Source organism: Meles meles, chromosome 7 (genome assembly GCF_922984935.1).
Source record: "Meles meles chromosome 7, mMelMel3.1 paternal haplotype, whole genome shotgun sequence".
NCBI lineage: Eukaryota > Metazoa > Chordata > Mammalia > Carnivora > Mustelidae > Meles > Meles meles.
In genome coordinates this window covers 127,709,034-127,732,121 of record NC_060072.1, presented here as the reverse complement: position 1 = coordinate 127,732,121, position 23,088 = coordinate 127,709,034, and the positions used below count along the sequence as shown (strand labels likewise).

At 39.9% G+C, this 23,088-nt stretch overlaps 1 protein-coding gene across 1 annotated transcript in view; it reads right to left on the bottom strand.

Moving 5' to 3' along the window:
• The window catches only part of TMEM236 (transmembrane protein 236), a 36,878-nt gene that overhangs the window by 5,485 nt on the left and 8,305 nt on the right, over positions 1 to 23,088 (bottom strand). Inside the window, exons 2-3 of the mRNA XM_046013524.1 lie at positions 16,082 to 16,154; positions 11,877 to 12,018 (exon numbers count right to left, since the gene is read on the bottom strand). Of these exons, the coding sequence (XP_045869480.1) occupies positions 11,877 to 12,018; positions 16,082 to 16,154 (215 nt within the window). The remainder of the gene's footprint in view (positions 1 to 11,876; positions 12,019 to 16,081; positions 16,155 to 23,088) is intronic.

Here is a 23,088-nt window from a genome sequence, read left to right as displayed (position 1 = left end):
AAAAGCTAACGATGAAACATAAATTCAATACTTAAAAAATTAAAATAAATAAATAAATAAAAAGAATCATAAGGACAGGCACCGAAAACCAAGACAGCAATGGAGCCAAGAGTAAAAATGCACTAGTGAGTCTCCCAGCTGTCCTTTGGGAGCAGACAGATCATAGAGAGCCAGACCAAGCTTCAGCTGGGCATCAAGAATGGAAGCCACATTCCCACCTTGACCATGCCGTCACCTGGGATCACATCAATAAACCCAGAAGAATAAAATGTGTCAGGGCTTTAAAAGGAAGGTCAGTGCTGTGATGAGAAATTCTCGTATAGGTCTGAGTGAGGCTGGAGGTCAGGAAGGCTCATCTGAGAAGTGACGGTTAAGCAGTGACCTGAAGAATAAGTAGGAATGAATTAGGCGAAGAATGGAGAAAGGAGCTTTCTAGGTGGTAGAAAGAGCATGTGTGTAAAGATCTTTCAGCCACAGTGATGGAAAGAGGGCAAGTTTTGTAAGGAGCTGGGGAGGCAGAGGGGGAAGAAGAGGGGTGGAGCCCAAACCTAGTAAGTGCTCCCTACGTACCAGGCACTGTCCTAAGCCCTTTCTCTGCATTAATTCACTTAATCCTGAGAATAGCTCTATACCATAGATGCCATTATTTTCCTACCTGAAAGATGCATAAACAGAGGCACAGAAAGAGCAACAATTGTTCCTAAGGTCAGAGATCTAGCAAGGATAGAGACCAGAACTTGAACCTCAAGCCCTTTGCCCCTAGATCATGCTATCATATGGGGCAGAGTCAGACATGGTAAAGGCTTTGGACTTTTCTTCTGAGCTCAATGGAAGAGGGAGACAGGAAGGCAGAGGAAGCAGAAAGGACATGAAATCATCAGCAGAGAGGTTCTCAAGGCCACTGAGGCAGCTGTTGTGAAATGAGACTGTTAATCAATTCACGGCAGCCAGGAGATCAAAGAAGTATTCGGAAAAAAGAAGACTAGCCTCGATTAACAGAACCTCAAATCTATTTTTCCTGAGAGAAAAAAATGTTCTAGAGAACGTGAAATGCTAATGAACTAGAAATAATACTCTGAGAAAAAAAAATCTAGACAAAAAGAAAATTATTAGTCATTACAAATATTTGAAAGTATATTAAGTACACAAAACACTTTTGGTCATAATCCTTGGAAACTAAGGGAAAAAACATAATAAATTAAAAGACACAACAGGGCATTTATATACATTGTTACTTTGACGCTATCTACTTCCTAAACTCAGGGGAATGTGGAGAGTTTGTTTCCTTTCAGCAGCACATCTGAGCTCTGGAAGACCAGTAGCTTCTTCGCCAAGTAATAAATGATGAAAGCCGCATCTACCTCACAGGGCGGTTATGAGGACTGAGCAAGCCGGTATGTGTAGAACATTTAAAATCATGCCTGACACACGGAGCAACAGCCGTATGTGTGTTAAACACATCAAACACAACAATCACTAAATAGACGAATGTAGTTAATGGTAGAAGTGATCACAGTTTTTTTAAAAAAGTTTTTTTAACCAAAGTTTTTGTTAGGCTTCGGTTAGAGTTACACTGTAACCCCCATTACCATTTATGGGTGGGGGTTAAAAGTTTTCCCCTGCACCCTCTGGAGAGACAGTGGTTTAAACACTGACCAGCATACCACTGCCTGTGTTCAAAATGCTGTGCAAGTTTTCACCAAATAATTATAATTCATAACAATAATGAAGTCAAGACAAATATTCAACCCATGAGCAATTCTAGAAGAGCTCATGGACTTTCTCTAGACAAAGCATTGAACTCTTTCCCAGTACATCCCAAAGTCTGTTCAATTCCAGTTCCCTCCCAAGCATAAGAAGAAATAAATGAATCATTTCTGGATTTTAGGCAAGGTAAAATATTCAGAAAATTCTTTTGTCTTCTGCAGCTTGAAGGCTGGTTAGTTTAAAGACCATCTTCCCAGACAAGATACTATATTATATATAATAATGTAATAATTAATCATTATAATATATTAAGTATATTATATAGACAATTATAAATCTATAATATGCATTGATATATGATAATTATCCATTATATGATACTGACTAATTTAAATAAAACAAATAAAATGTTAAAAAGCATATGGGTATCTTATTTCCAAATACACATGATTCTAAACTCTGAAATGGTTTGAAATGCCTCTACTAGTAAGTGCTTGGACATAGACCAAAGCTTGGAATCCCAGCAGGAACCCAAGCTGGGTGACAAAAATGGACACCTGTGTCCAAATGGGAATGAGCCTGTTTTTAGCCTTCAAAGCACTCGCCTCAGCTTTAATTATATCCAATTGCTAGTGTAGTTCACTGATGTGCTATTATGTCCACTAAACCGAGGGCTCCATAAAAGGGGGAACTTTGCCCGTTTTCACTCACCGCCGTACCCCTAAGACCTAGCAGAGCTCCTGGTATACAAGAGATCCTCCCTAAAGATTTGCTGTATGAAAGATGGGAGACTTTCCTGTTCCGGGGTCTGTTCGCATAAGCAAGCAATGGGCGTCTTGCGGGGGAAATGTGCATGAAGGCAAGTAGGTCAAAGCACCCAAACCACGGGGAATAACAACGCACCTCCATTCACCAGCAAGAAGGCCTCTGGAGTCCTGCACAGAGTCAGCCATTAAGGCTGCTGCCTGCCCCAGGTCCTAGAGAGAGCTCTATCAGAGAGACCAGGCGACTGATAAAGCCAACAAGCACAGCCCTGGGGGACATTAGGAGGTTCTGTCAGCAGGGACTGGGTACTCAATGGTGGGAGAGGATGTCATACATGGCTTTGGGCCCAGGATGCCAGCCAGTGCAAAGTGTCCCCAGCACTGCCCAGCAGGACTGAGACAGACAGATGACTCCTATAAGCAGCAGCCTGATTCAAGACATTGCAAAGTCTTCCCAGACCCTGACGGCATTGGGAGTCATGAGTCAGGGAACAAAAATGTCCATGGGTGATTCCAAGAAGACAGTGTTTGTGAGTTCATAGGAAACAGACTAAATGCCCCCCCCCCCCCAATTCAGAAACAGAGGGACTTGGGATTCTGAAATAGCAACAAAATGGTGCTCCATACAAAGGACCCACCATGTTTAAGATGAAATGACCCAGAATGTCCATACATTATGTAGACCATCTCAACCTACTTTGTTCTCTTCACTCCAAGACAAGAAAATCGAGATTTTTTTTTTACCATTTTATTTATTTATTTGACAGAGAGAGCACACAAGCTGGGGGAGGAAGAAAGGGAGAGGGAGAATCAGGCTCCCTGCTGAGCAGAGAGCTCACATGGGGCTCCATCCCAGAACCCTGGGGTCATGACCCGAGCTGAAGATGACACCTAACCCAATGAGTCACCCCCAGGGCACCCCAAGGAAATCTATATATTCAAAATCAAGGACCTATGCCTTTACTTTCAATCTGGGCCATACTCTTTGCTGACTAATAATGATAGGAAGAACAAGGCTCAGTATTGTAACAAAGTAATGCAGGCTGAGTTCTTCATGTTTCCTTTTTTCCGTCAGTCTCCCTAAAATATTTACTTTGAAAATATCCTGCAATCCTTAAGAATCTCACTTTAGATACTGAAATTGTTCATAATTTTCCCCATGTAGGAAGAAAGCAACAATTGAATACCGAATTGTTAGAATCATGTGAAGTTGTCCTAATTGAAGGGTCACAATTCGATAGCACCCTGATGTCCTCTGTCTTTTGGCCTGGGGATTGCCACAATACAGTTCCTGGCCCAATACACGCTGACCTAATCCTGACAGCTGGTACTTCATTAGAAGGTATAAATCAGAAATTCTATCCTTCTCTCATCCCAGTCTGGTAAATAGCTACTTATTTCTTGAGAGGAGGGAAAAATCCTGGAACAAACGTACGTACTTTTCTGAAACTTCCTTCTTCTAAACAGCAAAAGGAGGGTGTGAAGGAAATACTCCCCCTTTTTGGCATAGCCCCAAACACAGTGTTCCTCATACGTACTCTCTAAACCCATTGCAAAACACATTATGGAAACCCAGCTCACACGCTGGGCTCATATTGTATAATAAGCTTTTTCTTAAAAAGAAACAAAGGGGAACTCAAAGTGCCATTTATTTTATTCAGACAAAAGCAGCGTCCCTCTCCCGCCCCCCCCCCCCCGCCTTTATTGTGGCATCTCTTTCATTCTATCTGGTTAAAGTGTGCTGCATTCCATTTCAAGGAAATCTGGAAAGCAAATAGCTTCAGGAATTTGGATTTGGGCTCTCAGCTTTTAACCTGGGATGCATCACAATTCCCAATACTTCCTTTCACCAGAGGCTCTCAGCCAGGGCAGGTATCAGAACTTTTATTGTCCGTGGAACTTTTAAAAAATTGTGGATGCCAAGGCCTTAAAACCTTACATATATTTCAAGCCAGAAATTGCTAGTCTAGACATTTAACCTGAAGAAGTTAACTGTATATGCTGAGACCCCAACAATTTTCCCCCAGTGTACTGATCAATAGGGAACACTCACACGTATGTGTTGTGAAAAGACACCTCTGGTGAATACCCAAAGGGTGGGTCCCTGCATATATGTTCACGGTGGTCTGTGAACATGGTGGTCCATGATTCACTGGAGATAGTGTACGAGTTCAATAAAAATCATCATTGTCATGCATTTAAGAACCTGTATAATTTAATAAGAAGAAATAACTATGAAAGCAACAGATCCTTTTCCTTCTTCCATTCCTGTTCTGCGAACCCCTAAACCTGGATCTGTCCTACAGTTCTATCTTTTCTACAATCAATGCCCAGATTTCTCAGTATCATTGAAGAAAGCTCTCATAATCTTGATTGGTCCCAAGACAAATTCCTGGTTTCTATCCTTTGCTGAACCTTATGCATCTCTCATCCATCCATTTCCTTGTCCTTGACCCTCAGCAATTATTCCAAACTTTACCCAACCTGTTACAGATTCTCTCTCTTCCATCCCTCACCGGTACTCTCTGCAGGTAACCTTGCTTCCTATTTCACAAAGGCATTGGGAGGTTAACAGGTACAAACGGTCCCTGCTTGCTTTCTGCCCCTCTATTTGAATCACATCCACAAGTGTAAATCACCTGGGGGGCTTTAAAAATTCCTTGTGCCTGGACCTATCCTTCACCAAAACTATGATTTAATGATCTAGGGCTCAGTCTGGGAGTCAAAAAAATTTCAAGTCCTGTAGGCGATCTGAACATGCAGTCAGAAAGTAAAAACTACTGCTCTTAATTGGGGATACAAATCAGAATCCAATGAGGTTTTGCTTTTAAAGATTTAAATATGCCCAAGTCCCATCCTCAGGGATCCTGATTCAGTTTATCTGGGCTTGCTATGACTGGCATTGGCATTTTTAAAGCACTCTATTAAGTCCTTTTTTTTTTTTTAGTTCACAAAAACTTTATTGACCCAGTAAGTAAAGACCCGGTCCCTCTCCAGCCCCAACCCCCTCAAAAGGATGGGGTTGAGGGAGGGAGAAACCCGGGGTGGAAACACCCCCCATCCCTCAACACAGAAGACTGAGCGGGGATGAGGGGCTAAGTCCTTTTTTTTTATGTTGGACATAATCAGGAGAAATGGAATGAAATACAATAAAGGCAGGGTCTAAAAAGTTTGCCAGATCAAGTAAATAAACATACTGATTATCATTCCTGATATTGGTTACCTATAAATTAATGAGTTTATACCCTACAGAGATTCCAACTTCTTCTCTTCATGAAACATTTAAATGTACAAAATTTTTGAGAAGATAATTGGTAAATATTTATATCAGCTTAGAGTGAAAAAAAAAAGATTTTAAAGCATAACATCATAGAGTCCAGAAAGGAAATATTTGTAGATCAGATAATGTCCAAATTAGAAATTTCCTATATCAAAAACACTATAGTACAGTTAAAATAAAATAAAATAACTCTGAAATATATATTTCTGACAGGCAAAGTTTAATGTCCTTACTATTTACAGAACTCATGGATCAGTAGTAACAACAACAACAACAACAACAACAACAACAAAAGAACAGACATATCAACGGAAAAACAGATCAAGGACGGAAAGATATGATTTTTTAAAAATACAAATAGCCAAGAAACCTATGGGAAAATGCTCAACACAACTACTACCTTAAGCAAATTATTAAAACAGTAACATACTATTTTTGCCTAAGAAACTGGCAAAGATGAAAAGGAATACATTATCCGAAGTTACAAGGTTGAGGGGAAACAGGTGTTTTCTTACACTACCGTTTAGATGGTAAATTAGGGCATTCTTTACAGGGGGGCCATTTGATTGATTGACATCTGTCAAAACCCGTAGAGCTTGCATATACTTTGAGCAAGAAATTGTACATCTAGGCATTTAACATAAAGGAGTAATTATCTACGCTGCTGAGGTCCTGCAGCTCTTGGACCCAGTCTCTGCGTTTTAGAGAGACTGCACAGTAGGAACTGGACTAGGGCCACTGAGAGCAGATTTATTTGAAACCCTTACACTGCCGATGTCATACCTGGCACCTCTCACTGATGTGACAGTGGAAACCACCTCCTCTTCAGAGCTCGGATGTTTTCCCCTCAAATAGCCCGTTGACCTCACCTCTAGCAAGTCATCTCTGACTGTGCAGATATCCCTAATGCAGCCCGACCATCTTGCCACCCCGTTTGTCCAATCCCCTATGAATGACCCCCTCTCTATTTGTCTGCATGGGCAGCCAGCCCATAATAGTCCCATTTCTTCTGGCAAGTGCCGTTGCCAAGGAGTCTGGGCATGTGCAGATGCTCAGGGTCTTCCGAGGACACTTTGTGGTCATCCTCCTGGTATCACTCGGCTGTCATCCCGGGGCAGTTAACTCTCTATGTACCCAGCCACTGCTTGGCCAGTGACCTACAAGGGGCTGCTAACTGTCCTGCACAGGGCAGGGTCTCCCAGATACCATCCACCTCTGCCATCCATGCATGGGTGCTCCAAGCAAGGCTTGCCTCCCCTGCTCAACTCAAACCACATCACCCTGCTCTTTCTCACCACATCCTTCTCCTTTTTTCTGCAACCCTTTTTACTTCCTAACAAGAGTCCTAACAATAGTGTTTTTAGTAGTGAAAAACTGGAAAAGAATCTAGTTGTTCAACAACAGGGGTTAGTTAATGAACCATGGTTAAATAAGTCAGGGTTTGTTAATAATGGAATATATTATTCAACCGATAAAAACCATGTACTGAAGGATACAATAATAAGGACAATATCCACCACATTCTGCTCAGAAAAAAAAGATACAAAATAAGTTTCCTTAAGTGAAGCATGTTCACGAAGATGTTATCAGTTCTAAATCTCTAGTCTACAGGATCGTGGTTGATCTCCATTTTTCTTCATTTTTGCTTATGTTTATTGGACCATCTTTTTAAATGAATGAGTATGATTTTGGGAAAACAGCACATTAGAAGTAAAACAGTTCAAAATGGAATGTTAAAAAATGTATTTGATTTTATATGTGTTTATATTCCTTAAAACCTGCGTGTGCTCTACCAGGATGAGCCTGGTATTGTAGTGTATTTTAGTGTGTTGTGTTGTGTTGTGTTGTGTTGTATCACAGCCCAGAGCAACAGCTTGGATGAGGATACACTTTGTCCTTTGGTGGTGAAGGGTCCTAATTCCCAGGAAGCCATAGGCTGGAGAGGTACAGAATTGGACACTTGAGTTAGGCTACTGCCTTCGAGAAAGCCACAGGCTGTGATTCTAAATGGGGTCCTGGGTTAGTTTCCAGACAGCAGAAGAATCTGGGTTTTTTTTCTCCCCAAATGAAATCTTTTTTTTTTTTTTTAAAGATTTTTATTTATTTATTTGAAAGACAGAAATTACAAGTAGGCAGAGAGGCAGGCAGAGAGAGAGGCAGAGAGAGAGAGGGGGAAGCAGGCTCCCTGCCGAGCAGAGAGCCCGATGCGGGGCTCGATCCCAGGACCCTGAGATCATGACCTGAGCCGAAGGCAGAGGCTTTAACCCACTGAGCCACCCAGGCGCCCCCCTCCCCAAATGAAATCTTACATAAAATATCAACTCCTAAACAGCAAATGTTGTATTGATTTGGTTCAAGTAGGAATTGCGGCAACCGGTGATGCCAGTTAAGCCTCCTCCTTCTGCCTACACCCCCCGCCCCAAAGCAACTTGGTAGGCTTCCCCCTTCACTAGTTGAGAAACAAACAAAAGTTGGTTTTAAGAAGGCAACTTCCATTCCAGCAATAGATTTTTCCGTTCATAGTATGAAATCCAAATGGTTACTTCTGCCCATTAATTACATGTATACTTGGATTTCTTGAGGCCCAGTCTTCCTTCCATGTAGAAAGCTTGCTTCACCATACCTGCCTAAACTCCTACAAATCCCAGATATTCCCTTTGGATTTTTCTGACCGCCAACACCCTAGATTACACAAAGTATTACTTTATGTGTTACCCCACAGTACTTTAACTATTATACTCGCTTATATCACTTGCAACGTGGTACCTGAGCTAGACTTAAGATATTTAAGTGAGTCCTCGTAGGTAGAACTGAAAATTTGCCTCCTAACCATGGCCTTCTTTGTGGATCTGGTTGCCTCACTGGCTTTTATGGAGGTTAAGAAATCTACATGGGGCAGGGGGAATCTAATGGTGGCCATGATTTGGGGTTTAGACAATATAAGTACAACTAATGTAAGGAGAAACTCTGAGATCCCTTGATGGTGGTGGGGTGGGGGGCGGACTACCTCAAGAGAAGGAGTCTGGCTCTATCAGAATCAACAATAAGATCTAGTGAGAGGAGGAGAAATGGTGATTTCCAGTGGAGTGGAATGGCCATCATTTGAACTTGTTGAATCCCAGCCAATTTGTTGGTACATAGACATTCTGGGCAAAAAAAGCTTGTGTTCGCAAACGAAAATCTATTGCTCTGCTTGGGACCTCTCTAAACAAGTAGGTCTCAGTGACGTGAAGTCAGTATTCCAACTGTCAGAAGAAAGGCAGTCAGTCTAAAGCACCAGCAGAACATCAAACAATATCCCAGAGGCAAGTAACAACGGTATAAGCATTTGGAGCAGAGTCAATCAAGAGTGGTGGGAAAATAGCATGCCAGGTTTTTTTTGTGCGTGAGAACAGTAACTGAAAAAAAAAAAAAAGCTGGAGCAATGGAATATTTAACAGTCTGAACCAAGAAATGAGATCACAGAAGACTCCAGTTGGTTTAAAAAAGGAGAGAGGGAACAATATGGAAGAGGGAGAGGTATGGAGGTCCTGTCATTCACTGGTTGGGACTGAGCTAGCAAAATTCAAACAGAAATATCAAAGTGTGCTCACCTGTACCCACATACTAGTAAGAGCTGGGGACATTCAGGCTATATATTGTATTCCTATTACTACTTGTTCTCATGATGGGGACATGACATTACTAGGGACGACATCCATCTGTGAGATGGCTGTCTCGGAGATATGTGTGTCAGAAAATATTCCTGTGTGAGGCTCAGGATATGTGAGATGATGTGCTTGGCTGTTATGACATGGTGACCGTGTGAGGTTGAGATATTTCAGTGGGTAATGGAAAGTTAGCAGAAAGGACTCCCTGGTCCAGTGAGGACTGCTTTAAGCATAAGCATATTTTTTATCTAGAAGAACTTTTATTTAAAATTATAGGAAAGGAAAAGCTACACGAGGATCAAGCTTTGCTAGCTTAGAACTGAGATGGTTGAGATGGCATGAAAGTGTCCAGAAATCCAAGCACTATAGATGACCTTAGTTTCATCAAATATAAGGTCATAACTGCTACAAGCTGATACATGGGCAGGCATTTCAAACTCTGGATAGAGCACAGAACAGAATATATTCCATTTCTCAACATTTTCTAAAGGGAGCCAAATATTTCTTCAGCTTATTTACCACCCACTCCTTCTCTACCTCTTGGATTCTGAATTACCACATGCAATGACAGCATATTTTTAGCATACTGGCTTATGTTCAAATTTATGCATTACAACCTACATGTTTATGAATTTATGTATTAAATTCCAGAGAATGAGAATACACCATGAATTCAAAATTCACATAATCCATTTTATTAATGTGCATGTTCAAAAGCTTGCAAAAATTAAATTAACATATATTAATATGTGCAAAGGTATTTTGAGTGAATGCTAGTTTCTTTAAAGCATGACTTCATTAAATGGTAGAGCTATTAAACCAGACATTAACCTTCCCAAGTTTGGGCAGAGAAGGGCTCAAGAAGAAGGTTGTTGTGCAGTTGTGCAAGGTGTTCTCCAGTCTTGTCTCCAAGACTACTTCTTTGGGCTTTTCTTATTTTAATTCTCAGCATCATCGTCATTGCTGGATATGGGGAAAACTCCCCTTTGATAATCCAACTCATCACTTAAAATGTAAGATGCCAATAACTTATTCCCCAAAACAAACATGTACATTTTTTAGAAAGAGAACTTTCACTAAAAACTTAAACAGAATGTCCCCATACATGGAAGCTACAGCGTTATTAAAAACAATCCGATTTCAAAATAGGTTTGCATCAAGAAAGAGTCTAGGCAAGTAGCAAAGGACGTGGCAATTCCTGAATCTCCTCAGTCTGAGACAAAGACACCTGACTCTGGAGGGCAGATGTAACTCAAGGATACTCTTCCTTCAAAAGATGGCCACTGGCTACCATCTTACTTACTGTGTCCCCTGCATTATGTTAAACATAATGACCGTCATCTCCCACTTGAGGACAGAGTGCAAAACATGAAGCTCGGATTCTCAGATTTCCTGGTGGCCTCCCAACTCAGTTTTATTTTTCAATTTGAGGAGTAAGAGTGACTGGAAGGCTGGTGGCTCATGGTCCATAAATGATTCTCTGGTCTTTTCCTTCCTGGCTGTAGTAGTCATCCCTATTGCTCTTCAGCATTCTCCTAGTGACTCACTCAATTTAACCCCTCCACCCCACCAGGAAGTGATTAGACAAAAATCTACCCATCTCAAACATAAAATCTTAGCCAGGCAAGAACAATAGCATACACTTATTATAAATTAAACACAAATACTATGACATGAAATTAAGTGAAAGTTGAGAAAATTTAAGACCAAACACAATATTCAATTAGCAAAATATCTTTTTTTTTTTTTAAGGCCAACCTAAATTTAGTTTTGACTGATCCCTTTGGAGGAATATTTGTGGCATATCTTGGTTTTGTTAGTGTGATCTTTAGCTTTTGGACAATCTACAATTAAAAACACATAATTCTCTAGGATATAACTGCAGCAGTCCCATTAATTTCTGTATCAAAGGTATCCAAAACTAAACTATTTATTTATCTAAACTTAAGGCTTTAAGAGAGTTTCCAAAAAATACAAATCTATAGCAATTTACTTAGAAAATTTTCTTGCTAGAGTAAACATCAAAGCTTTTGGTATTAAATATTTGGTAAGTTTATTCATTTATAAGAACTCCCAAAATACAAAGAAGAATAACTGTCTAGCAATCAAAGTAGGTTTTAAAATAATTATATTTAGATATCTTCATTTCTGATCTTCTAACTATAATGTTAACTGTAAGAAAGAGTATCATTAAACATGTCAGCAAATAACTGAGGGACAGAAAGGTGAACAATCTGTCAAACTTTTTTTTTAAGATTTTATTTATTTCTTTGACAGAGAGGGAGTGATCACAAATAGGTAGAGAGAGATTGGGGGAAGCAAGCTCCCCGCTGAGCAGAGAGCCAGATGCAGGGCTTCTTCCCAGGACCCTGAGATCATGACATGAGCCGAAGGCAGAGGCTTAATCCGCTGAGCCACTCAGGTGCCCCAATCTGTCAAACTTTTAAAAATATTTATATTTAAAAGAATACTTACTCTTTAGCCGTCCTGTAAGAGGATATATCCTGAGTTTTTCAATAATATCAACCACAATCAAGGAAGTCAGAACCAGAGAAACTGGCAGGTCAGGTAACGTAGCAGGTAAGCCATTCACCGAACCAGTACTATTTTTTTGAACCTGTTTTCAGAAAACCATTTAGAAGGATTACATTTTGTGCTTTCTTTGTTTAAAATTCTTTTAGTAGTCTGAAAGCAGCACTAAATTATAAAGACATTTACTAAAATATTAGAAGCTTAATTTCCAGCTTTTCAGGTATTCAACCCGGTAAGATTTTTTTTTTTTTAATTGCGTTATGTTAGTCACCATATAGCACATCATTAGTTTTTTGTTTTTTTTAAGATTTTACTTATTTATTTGAGAGAGAGAGCATGAGAGGGGAGAGGTCAGAGGGAGAAGCAGACTCCCTGCTGAGCAGGGAGCCCGATGTGGGACTCAATCCCAGGACTCCAGGATCATGACCTGAGCCAACGGCACTTGCTTAACCAACTGAGCCACCCAGGTGCCCCACATCATTCGTTTTTGATGTAGTGTTTCAAGATTCATTGTTTGCATATAACACCCAGTGCTTCATGCAATCCGTGCCCTCCTTAATACCCATCACCAGGCTCACCCATCCCCCACTCCCCTCCCTTCTAAAAACTCTCCTGTTTATTTCTGGGAGTCCATAGTCTCTCAGCAACCCCATAAGCTTTTGAACAATTTGTAAAGATGTAACAAAGATTCCTATCAGGGGGAGAGCTTTCAGTTCAAGATTGAGTTTGGTAAACACATGCGAAAATACTACAGCAGGCTCCTGGTAATGGTGGGATGGGCAATTTCTTCCCACTCTACTGCTAAGCAGAGCCTTTGGGAGTCCTTAGGTCGAAGAATGAGGGGGACAGATATTGGATGGAGTTCAGGGTCTTCTAAGAAGGGAGAGCCCAGGTTAAACCCAACCAGATTTTGGGACACTTCTTTCATCTGATTAAGGTATATACAAAAAAAAAAAAAAAAGACTATGGCAAACATCATATTAGTGGTAATATGTTAAGGGTATTCCCTCTGAGATCAGGAAGAAGACCAAGATACCACCATGCCCAGTTCTATTCAACATTGTACTAGAGGTCCTAGCCAGTGTAATGAGGCAAGAGAATGAAATAAACACAGTAAGTATTGGAAAGAAAAGAAATATATATCTTTATTCATAGACTACATAATTGTATATGGGCAAAATCTCCCCAAAGTGGATAAATTATTTCTAAATACCAATAAAGGGAAAATGAGATTTTAAAAAATGATACCATTCAATGCAACCTCAATCAAAATTCAAAGACTTTGCAGAAAATGACAAGCAGACTCTAAAATCCATATAGAAATACAGAAGGCAAGACATTTAGATGAAAAAGATCTCTTTGGGGTATAAAGAGCTACTATAAACCTAGAAGAATTGTATCAATGTAGTGTGGGCAGAGGTATATAAAAGCAGACAGTGGACAAAATAGAAGACTTGAAATAGACATGTACATATATACACTTGATTTGTAAAAGTAGCACTGCAGAGAAACATGGAAAGACAGAATTTTTTATAAATGTGCTCAGTCCCTTAGACATTAATTGGGGGGGAAATGCACTCCCTATTGCACAACATATACAAAAATTAGTTTCAAATGGATTGTGAATCTAAAAGAGAATGTAAAACAATACAGGCTCCAAAATATAATATTGGAGGATATCTTCAGGTCTTTGAGATTCAGATTCACAGTACGACAAAATCTTTTCAAGCTACCAAAATTACTATCCACGAAAAAAAGAAACCAACAAATTGCACCGTTTTTAAATGAAGAACTCTTCGTCCAAAAATGGCATGACAAGTATTAAGTCACAAAGTGTGAATATATTTGCAACACATATAATCAACAAAGGGCTTGAAATCTGAATATATAAGTAACTTCTGAGTCAATTCCAAAAAGATAAGTAACAAAATAGGAAAAAAAAATTGGTAAGATAAGAAAATGCTCAGTTTCGAGACGCCTGGGTGGGTCAGTGGGTTAAGCCTCTGCCTTCAGCTCAGGTTATGATCCCAGGGTCCTGGGATGGACCCCCGCATCGGGCTCTCTGCTCAGCAGGGAGCCTGCTTCTCCCTCTCTCTCTGCCTGCCTCTCTGCCTACTTGTGATCTCTCTCTCTGTCAAATACATAAAATCTTAAAAAAAAAAAAAAAAGGAAAGAAAATGCTGATGAAATGCAACATAAAACTGCAACGAGATTCAAGAATATACACACTGGGATGGCTAGAAGACTTAGGAGGTAAGGCTAGCGAGGCTGTGGAGCAACAGGTATGCTCGTTCTCCACCAGTGCTAAGTCTAAATTAGTAGACTCTCTTCGGAAACCTGGCACTTGCTGCTAGTTGAACATTTTAATTTGTTTTGTTTTGTTTTTTTTTTAATTTTTGTATTGTTTTATTATGGTATGTTATGACCCATCAATTATACTCCTGCATATTTCACCAGCTGAAATTCTTGCATTTGTGCATCAATAGACATTGGATTCAAAGATGTTCACAGCAGCGTTATCTTTACTAACCCAAACCAGACACATCTGAAGGTGGGCATCGAAAGCAGAAATGTAAGCTGCAATATATTCATAATATGAACTACTCTACAGAATGAAAATGAATGGAATACAGTTGGATACAAAAACCTGAATGAATCACACTTTTGAATAAGAGCAGCCAGACATACATTAAGTAGATAAATAGATAGATACATAGATGGATAGATGGATAACATCAATATATAATTGTATTTCTCTTATGAAAGATTCAAAGCCAGACAAACCAACCTATGGTATTAGAAGTTAAGGTAGAAGTTACCTTTAAGGGGGAGGGAAAAGGTTGTCATTGCGAAAAAACAAGGGAGCTGGCAAAATTTTATTTTTTGACCTGAGTAGTGTTTACACAGGTTTTTGCTCTGTAGTATTTCACTAATATTGTTTTGTACATATTTGTTTGTGTCTTATACTTGAGTGAAAAATGAAATGAAAGGAGGAAAAAAATGTGCAACAGTGGATAAGGATGTAATAGAAAAGAGCCAAAAAAATGTTCTTTTTGCCCCAAGAAGGGCAATCAGACTACAAATATACCATCACTTTATGATAATAGGGTTGCTTAAAATGTTGTAAACTGAGTTTTTGAAGGTCTTGGGAACCTCCCATGAGCTTTACAAAGTCTTTGGGGAGGAGAGAGGAAAGAAAGATAAATCTAGATACAAATATACACATATTGTTGTTTGACCGACAGTACGTGCATCAAGTGCAGCCTTCAGAAGTTATTCTAATACATTTATATATTGTCCTAATGTAGCATCTAGGACACAGTCCAACAATCGTGTATTTCTAATGATATCATACACTACCCAGTACACTTCTCTCATAAAGCCTATCATAACTATTCTGATTGTCTGTATATTTTTCTCTCTATTGTCAATAAATAATTATTGAATGCCAGAGATTCCATCAAATTTCCCGAGTGTTCTATCCCAGTCCTACTCAACATATTTCATCTATGGAATATAAAGTAATTTAAGTTACTCACTTTGGGGAAGTGAAAATTATATACTTCACAGCATCGTGCAAATTAACGAGGTTAATAGGGCATTCTTCTTTGAACCTTTTTTAGACAATAAAATTCTCACAACCTGCAAGTTCTGCCTAATATTCCTGTCCTGTTAATGCCCACCTATTAGAGTCCTTTTGAAGCTGCATTTAGTCAAAACATAAAGTTTATTTACAATATATATCATGTGCAAATGCTTTGCCAATAGATGTATTATCAAAGGTCTTAGAGTGTGAGTGGATGTCCCTTAGGACTGAGGACACTCAAAAGACATCTAGTTAAAAGAAACAAATGCAAATCTACTTTCAAATTCCTTGCTTTTTTTTTTTATTATTTTGAAATTAACATTCCTGTCTCTCACGCACAAACACAGAAGGTCTTTTTTTAATTGGCAGCTAGACCTTCCTTCACAATCACAGAGGTAACAATGTTCTTAGTACTTTAAATATATACATTGCAACTTGGAAGAAAATTGGATAAAATAAAGTTTTAAGAAAATTTGGGGGCACACTGTTCTATCAAATTCCAGTAACAGAGGAAATTTTAAAATCTCAAAATCTTGCAGCAGAAGAAATAAAAATCGCATACCTCGGTCACTGCGATAGAAAAGCTGAAGCTGGGAAGTGTGGTGAGTATAACACACATCATCATAACAGGTCTCCTAGCAAAGGAGAAAAAAAAATAAGCCAAAGCAATAATGTACAAGATCAACAGTTCCTGTTCCATTCTGCTAATTTAGCAGTTCCTGTTCCATTCATCTATAGTTTTTCTAAGAAACTACTGCTTCCCTATTTCCATTTCCCAAATGTTTGAGTATGGCAAAGGGCAACACATGCAAAAACCAGAATATTTTCTAGAACAAAGGGGTGAGAGATTTCCAAATAAGTAGCAAACCATGGACTTCTAAGAGCATCTCCGTACAAGACGAGAGACATTCAATATTTTCATTATAATTTGGAATCTTGCCCAAGAGTTCTGGCTCTTGTGACCAACTGAAAAAAAGGGCATGACTTTCTTTCTTTTTGTTTTTTTAAGGTTTTATTTATTTATTTATTTGTCAGAGAGAGAGAGAGAGTGCGCGCACACAAGCAGGCAAAATGTCAGGCAGAGGCTGAGAGAGAAACTGGATCCCTGCGGGGCAAGGAGCCTAATGCGAGACTCGATCCCGGGAGGCTGGGATCATGGCCTGAGCCAAAGGCAGCAGCTTAACTTACTGAGCCACCCAGGCATCCCGAACATGACTTTCTTTTTTTTCTTTTTTTTTTAAAGATTTTTTATTTATTTATTTGACAGAGAGAGATCACAAGTAGGCAGAGAGGCAGGCAGAGAGAGTGAGAGGGAAGCAGGCTCCCTGCTGAGCAGAGAGCTTGATGCGGGACTCGATCCCAGGACCCTGAGATCATGACCTGAGCTGAAGGCAGCGGTTTAAACCACTGAGCCACCCAGGCGCCCCCCAAACATGACTTTCTTAAGTTATATTATACCCTATTCTAAAGTTGATTTTTCAAAAAGACATTTAGAGAACATATACCAAGAATGACTTCAAGTAAAAACACTTAGATATTTCTTACTTGAAAAAAATCATATATATATATATATCGTGAAATATTGTGATTTTATATATGTGATTTTATATATCATATATATCACATTTTAATATATATACACAAAAATAAAAATTTTTATATATCACATGTATAAAAAAATCACATATGGGGGCGCCTGGGTGGCTCAGTGGGTTAAGCCGCTGCCTTCGGCTCAGGTCATGATCTCAGGGTCCTGGGATCGAGTCCCACATCGGGCTCTCTGCTCGGCAGGGAGACTGCTTCCCTCTCTCTCTCTCTCTCTGCCTGCCTCTCTCTACTTGTGATCTCTCTCTATCAAATAAATAAATAAAATCTTTAAAAAAATCACATATGTATGTGTGTATATATACATATATATGATATATGAAAATCACATAATTTTTCAAACTTGTTTTTGAACCCCTTCTTAAACATGATAATAATCAATTAAATAGTTATTGTGATACAACACATATATAATACATAAAATATCTTATGACAGAAAGAATTAAAATATACACTTAGCATCATTAATTTATGGGAAGACAAAGTATACTCAAAGCTTTTGTATCATGAAATGCCTTCTTTCCTTAAATACATATTTCACTAATTACACATTTTAAAAATTACATTTAGATGATAATGTGTTTCTAAGTGCAAAAAAGTGTTGGACTCTTTCAAATAACTAAGGTTTTCCCCTTGGTACAACCATGCTACCGTCTATCTGGCCTTCTAGGTATAGACATAAGTTAGGGGGTGGGATATACCCCTCTCCCAACCAGACCCAGTATGACCTGCTAAAACCACAGGTACAATGGGGATTTTAAGGGATAGCTTTGCCTCCTTTTCCAAGCCCAGATCTAGGTTCCTGCAGCACCTGGTTCTCTAAGGCTAGCTAGAGCCTTATGAAGCCCTCTTCTACTCAGCTTGTACTCAAAAATAGGTAAGAATGTCCCAGGGATTACTCCTCCTCCTCTTCCTTATCTATATTTTCTCCCTCAATTACTTAAGCCAATCCCATGGTTTTAAATAACACCTACTTACCCATAGCTTCTGAATATTGTGTATATATGTATGTATGTATATACATATAATATCATATACATTATCATATATATATATGATTTTTTTTGTTCAAATAAGAAATATCCAAATGTTTTCACTTGAAGTCATGGTTTATCTCTTATGATCTCTAAATGTCTTTTTTCCAAAAAATCAGTATCAGTATTATATAAATGTAAATACGCCTGAGTTCTGGGCTTGTATGTCCAATTCTATTGGTACCTCCACTTGGATGTCTAGTAGGCAATCCAGATTTAACATGCCTGAAAAAGACTCCACATCCTTCCCCATACCTGTTCCAACTATCATCAAATGCTGTCTGGTTTACATCAAGTATATTTACTGAAAACACTTTTCCAATCCATCCTTTGCTAACACTGCAGGTCATGGGCTATCATATCTCGTCTGACTTCCTAACCAATTTCCTGTTAGTGCTTCTATTTTTGCCTAGCAACATTGTCTCCATAGAGCAGTTATATTTCTAAACTGTAAAACACAATTATCACTGCCCTACCAAAAATTCTCCAATGATGAGGGGTGGGATGAATGGAGAGTTAGTGTTTGGTGGAGACAAAGTTTCAGTTTTGCAAGATGAAAAGAGCTCAGCGATGGTTGGTTGGTCTGGACACAGTGTGAATGCACTTAAGGCCACTGATCTGTACACTTAAAAATCATCAGGATGGTAAGTTCTATATTGTGTATTTTTCATAAAATACATACACTTGTGCATTTTACATATTTTAAAAAATCACCAATGCACGAGTAACTTCATTAGAATAAAACTGAAACCTATTCTCTAGCCTACATGTTCTATATGTTGTGGTTTCTCTTCTTTCTCCCACTGTCTTTCTCATTTAGAATGACCTTCTTCTCTCCCAAAAACCTCTTAACTCCAGCCATATTGGCCTTCTAGTTATTTCCTGATCACAGCAAACTCACCCCACCTTCAAGTTGTACACTCGCTCTCCTTTTGCCAGCAGCTCTCTACTCCCAGATCTTCCGTGTCTGACATAGAATTATATACATTTACAGCCCTACGCCATCTGAAATTCTGTTGATTATTTCTTGTGTACTGTTTTACACATTCCTCCTCTTTGCCAGTCACCAAAACTAAGTTCCATGGAAGCAGGAAACTTATCTGAGTGGTTTCACTACATTCTCTCCACTGGCTAGCATAATGTTTTTGAAGAATTTTTGTGCAGTCAAACTTCTGAGAATCTGGTAAAACCTATGGGCCTTTCATAAAACATAATTTTTAAAAAACAAGCAATTATGTTGAAATACAGTTATCCAAATTCTTTTACAATTTTGATATAGTAATACATGTGCCTATCTATGAACATTGTCTTCTGATTTCCTTTGGAGTACTCAAGATCTAGTGGAAACTGAAATCATTCATAACCCATTTGATGAAGTATCTGCAACAGCTGTAATGTGATATGAAAAGACCTATGTAATGAAATTACAGGTTCTAATAATACGACTGTGATTTGTTACCAACATTCAAAGTGGAAAGAAATCATAGTTTTCAATTAGAAGTTAGTGAAAATAATGATGTAACCTGTTCCCAATCCAAGTTCTGTGTTTTATGTAACCAGAAATAATGATAATTTGAATTTTAATCTTGACTGACTGCCAACATATGTTTATAATTTATGAATGAGGGTTGTGGGTTAAATTCTGTGTCCCCTTCCCAAAAGATATGTTGAAGTTCCAGCTCATGGCATCTTACCACGTAATCTTATTTGGCAACAGGGTCTTTCTAAAGGTAAGAAGTTAAAATGAGGTCATTCGGGTGATGCCTAATCCAACATGACCAGTGTCCTTATAAAAAGGGAAAATTAGGAGAATATACAGAAGGAAGATTATATGAAGACACAAGGAGACAGCAGATGAAGGCATAAATTCAGCCAGATGATGCTTGACCAAGTACACCAGAGTGCCCGTGAACCACCAGACCTCAGAAGGAATCAACTGACACATTGACCCAAGACTCCCAGCCTCCAGAACTGGTAGACACACATTGTCATGAACAGAAATGCTACAAATACGAATGTTAAGGTGTTCCTGGTGAAGACTCGGGCAACACGCAGGATAGTGTTACTGGAAACTGAAGGGAAGGTGATCCTTTCTATAAGAACAGAACACTTGGAGGACCTGTGTTCTGTGGGATACAGAGTAGAACTTCACAGCTGATGAACTCAGATACTTAGCTGAGATTTCTAAGCCAAGTCCTGAAGACAGTGCCTGGTGTCTCCTTGCTGCTTAGAGCAAAATTCAAGAGGGGAGAGAGAAATTGAAGAAAGAATAACTGTTAAGGAACTGGAACTTGAAGATTTGGAAATTTCTGTCTATCCATGATGTAAAAAATAAGAGGGGCGCCTGGGTGGCTCGTGGGGTAAGTGTTTGGCTCCGGCTCAGGTCATGATCCTGGGGTCCTGGGGTCCTGGGATCGAGTTCCACATCAGGCTCCCTGCTCAGCACGGAGTCTGCTTCTCCCTCTTCCCCTGCCCCTTCATGCCCCACTCCCATGCTCATGTTCTCTCTCTCTCTCTCTCTCTCAAATAAATAAAATCTTTTTAAAAAATGAAAGAGGATGTTCTAGAGAGGATACTAAGGGTGTGGCCTGTGAATCCAATCACCTGTCTCAGCAGAAATGCTTCCACTGCCAGCTGGGACTCAAAGGGGACAGATATGGGACAAAAAGGAAGGAACGCTGTTAGCCTTCTGGGATTCAAGAGGCAGGAAGTGGACTGCTAGCGCTATTTGGCTGTGAATGTGTACTGTCTTTCAAGAAAAGGGAAGAATGACTCTGACAGTGCTCCAGAGGCCTGAGGGGCTACCACGGCCGCCAGTGGCCCAGAGGTTTCCTCCTCAGACCCAGAAACCAGGAAAAGCATGGAGCCTTCTGTCTGGTAGGCCCAGAGGACACAGTGTCCAGCCACAGGGGATTATTCTCAAGCCTCAAAATTTGGTGAAATTTGCCCTTCTCAGTTTCAACGAGTCTATTTTGCATGTGAGAAGAAGATGAATTTTGGACAGGGCCAGAGGGCACACTGTCACGGGCAAACACATGTTGAAGTCCCAACCCCCAGGACCTCAGAATGTGACTGTATTGGAAATAGTGTCTTTCCAGAGGTAAGAAGTTAAAAGGAGGTCATCAGTGTGGACCCTAATCCAACATGACTGATGTCCTTATAAAAAGGGAAAATCTGGAGACGGACATGCACAGAAGGAAGACCACGTGAGGAGACACAGAAAGAACACCATGCCGTGATGAAGGCAGGTCAGGGTGATGCGTCAATATGTTAAGGAATGCTGGAGAGCACCATCAAACCACCGGAAGCTGGGAGGCCTGGAACAGATTCTCCCTCAGCCCTCAGAAGGAACCAACCAACACCTTGGCCTCAGATTTCTAGCCTCCAGAATTAGGGGACTGTGTATTTCTATTGTTTACACTCCCAAGCTTGCGATACTCTGTAACAGCTATCCTAGGAAATTCATACAATGAAATTTATGTTGGAAATCCCACAGACAGATCTTTGAAAGTGTACTTGTGCTAAGATTAGTGCAAGGCTGTAACCAGAGAACAGAACAGCTTAGGAGAAGGACGTGTGGACCAGGTGTAAGTTCCAGGTGGAAGGATGAGCTAGGGCACTACCAGTAGAGCTCTGGGGGTATCTGGAATAAATTAGAAAGAAGGACCCCTCCCTCCCCCAGGAGTAGCCCTATGAAGAAAGACCTGACTGAGCTCAGCCATGATGAGTTAATGATTCCTCTTTGTGCAGCAAGAATTCTGGCCCTGAGATTTTTCATGGACAAAGTGCAGGTCAGATAATAACGGGGGAAACCACTCTATGCTCAGAAACTCACACACATTCTCTATCACCTAGCTCTTCAAGTCCAAGTTCCCTTCCACAATCTTCCATTAACTTCCCAACAAAAAATAATGACCCTCCTCCTTGACACTAACCCCAGTGAGCTCATACTACAAGCCGAGTTCTGCACTCATCCATTCACCCATTCGTCTAAACTATTGTTAAATATGTGAACTACACTCTGTTCCTGGCATGAAAAACCACGTAAGACACACTGACTGTATGGCACTTACAGGTTCCTGGAAGTTGCCTAAGCATGAGATAAGGTAACTGCACTAAAAGCCAGTTTTTCGAGAAGTCACACCCTCAGTGATGAATGTGACACAGTTGTAGTTGAAGTCAATACATCACACAAATAGCCGAAGTTGACAGCTGAATCCATAGGATATCAGAGTATCAATGAGATCATCTGAACATTAACAAGTCAGCTATCCTCCCAAGGAAATATCCAAAAGGGCAAAAGGTCCAGAAATGACAGAGCAAGGACACCTGATGAAATCTGTACCCCACAGAAGACTTAGCAGACCGCCATGGGGTGTGCTTGTGATGGCAGAGTGAGGAAGCTACCTTCAAATATTTGAAAAACTTTAGTATACACGCTTTCCCCTGAAGTCACTCAGAGGAACATCAACCCTGGAGACACAATTTTGGGAATCATCATCATATAAGGGGGAGTTTATATTATGAGCCAATGAGAACACTTGCAAAGCAATAAAAAGGGGAAATTGTGGAGGGCACCTGGGTGACTCAGTCCATTAAGCATCCAACTCTTGACCTCAGCTCAGGTCTTGATCTCAGGGTCATGAGTTCATGCCCCACACTGGGCTCCAGCTAGACATGGAGCCTACTTAAAAAGAAAGGGGGGGGGGGTGACTAGAAAATCAAGGGTAGGAATTGGGTAGAGCTCCTGGCCATGGCCAAATTCACTGGCATATCAAGGGAGGGTAGAGGACATGAAGTCTACGAAGAAGATGGGGAGGAACTTTCATGGTGGCAGATTTTTATTTTCTTATGTAGAAATAAGGAAGACCATCCTCAGAATTAGAGACACAAAAACTAAGGAATTCCCCCTTGAAATCAGAGGTCCATT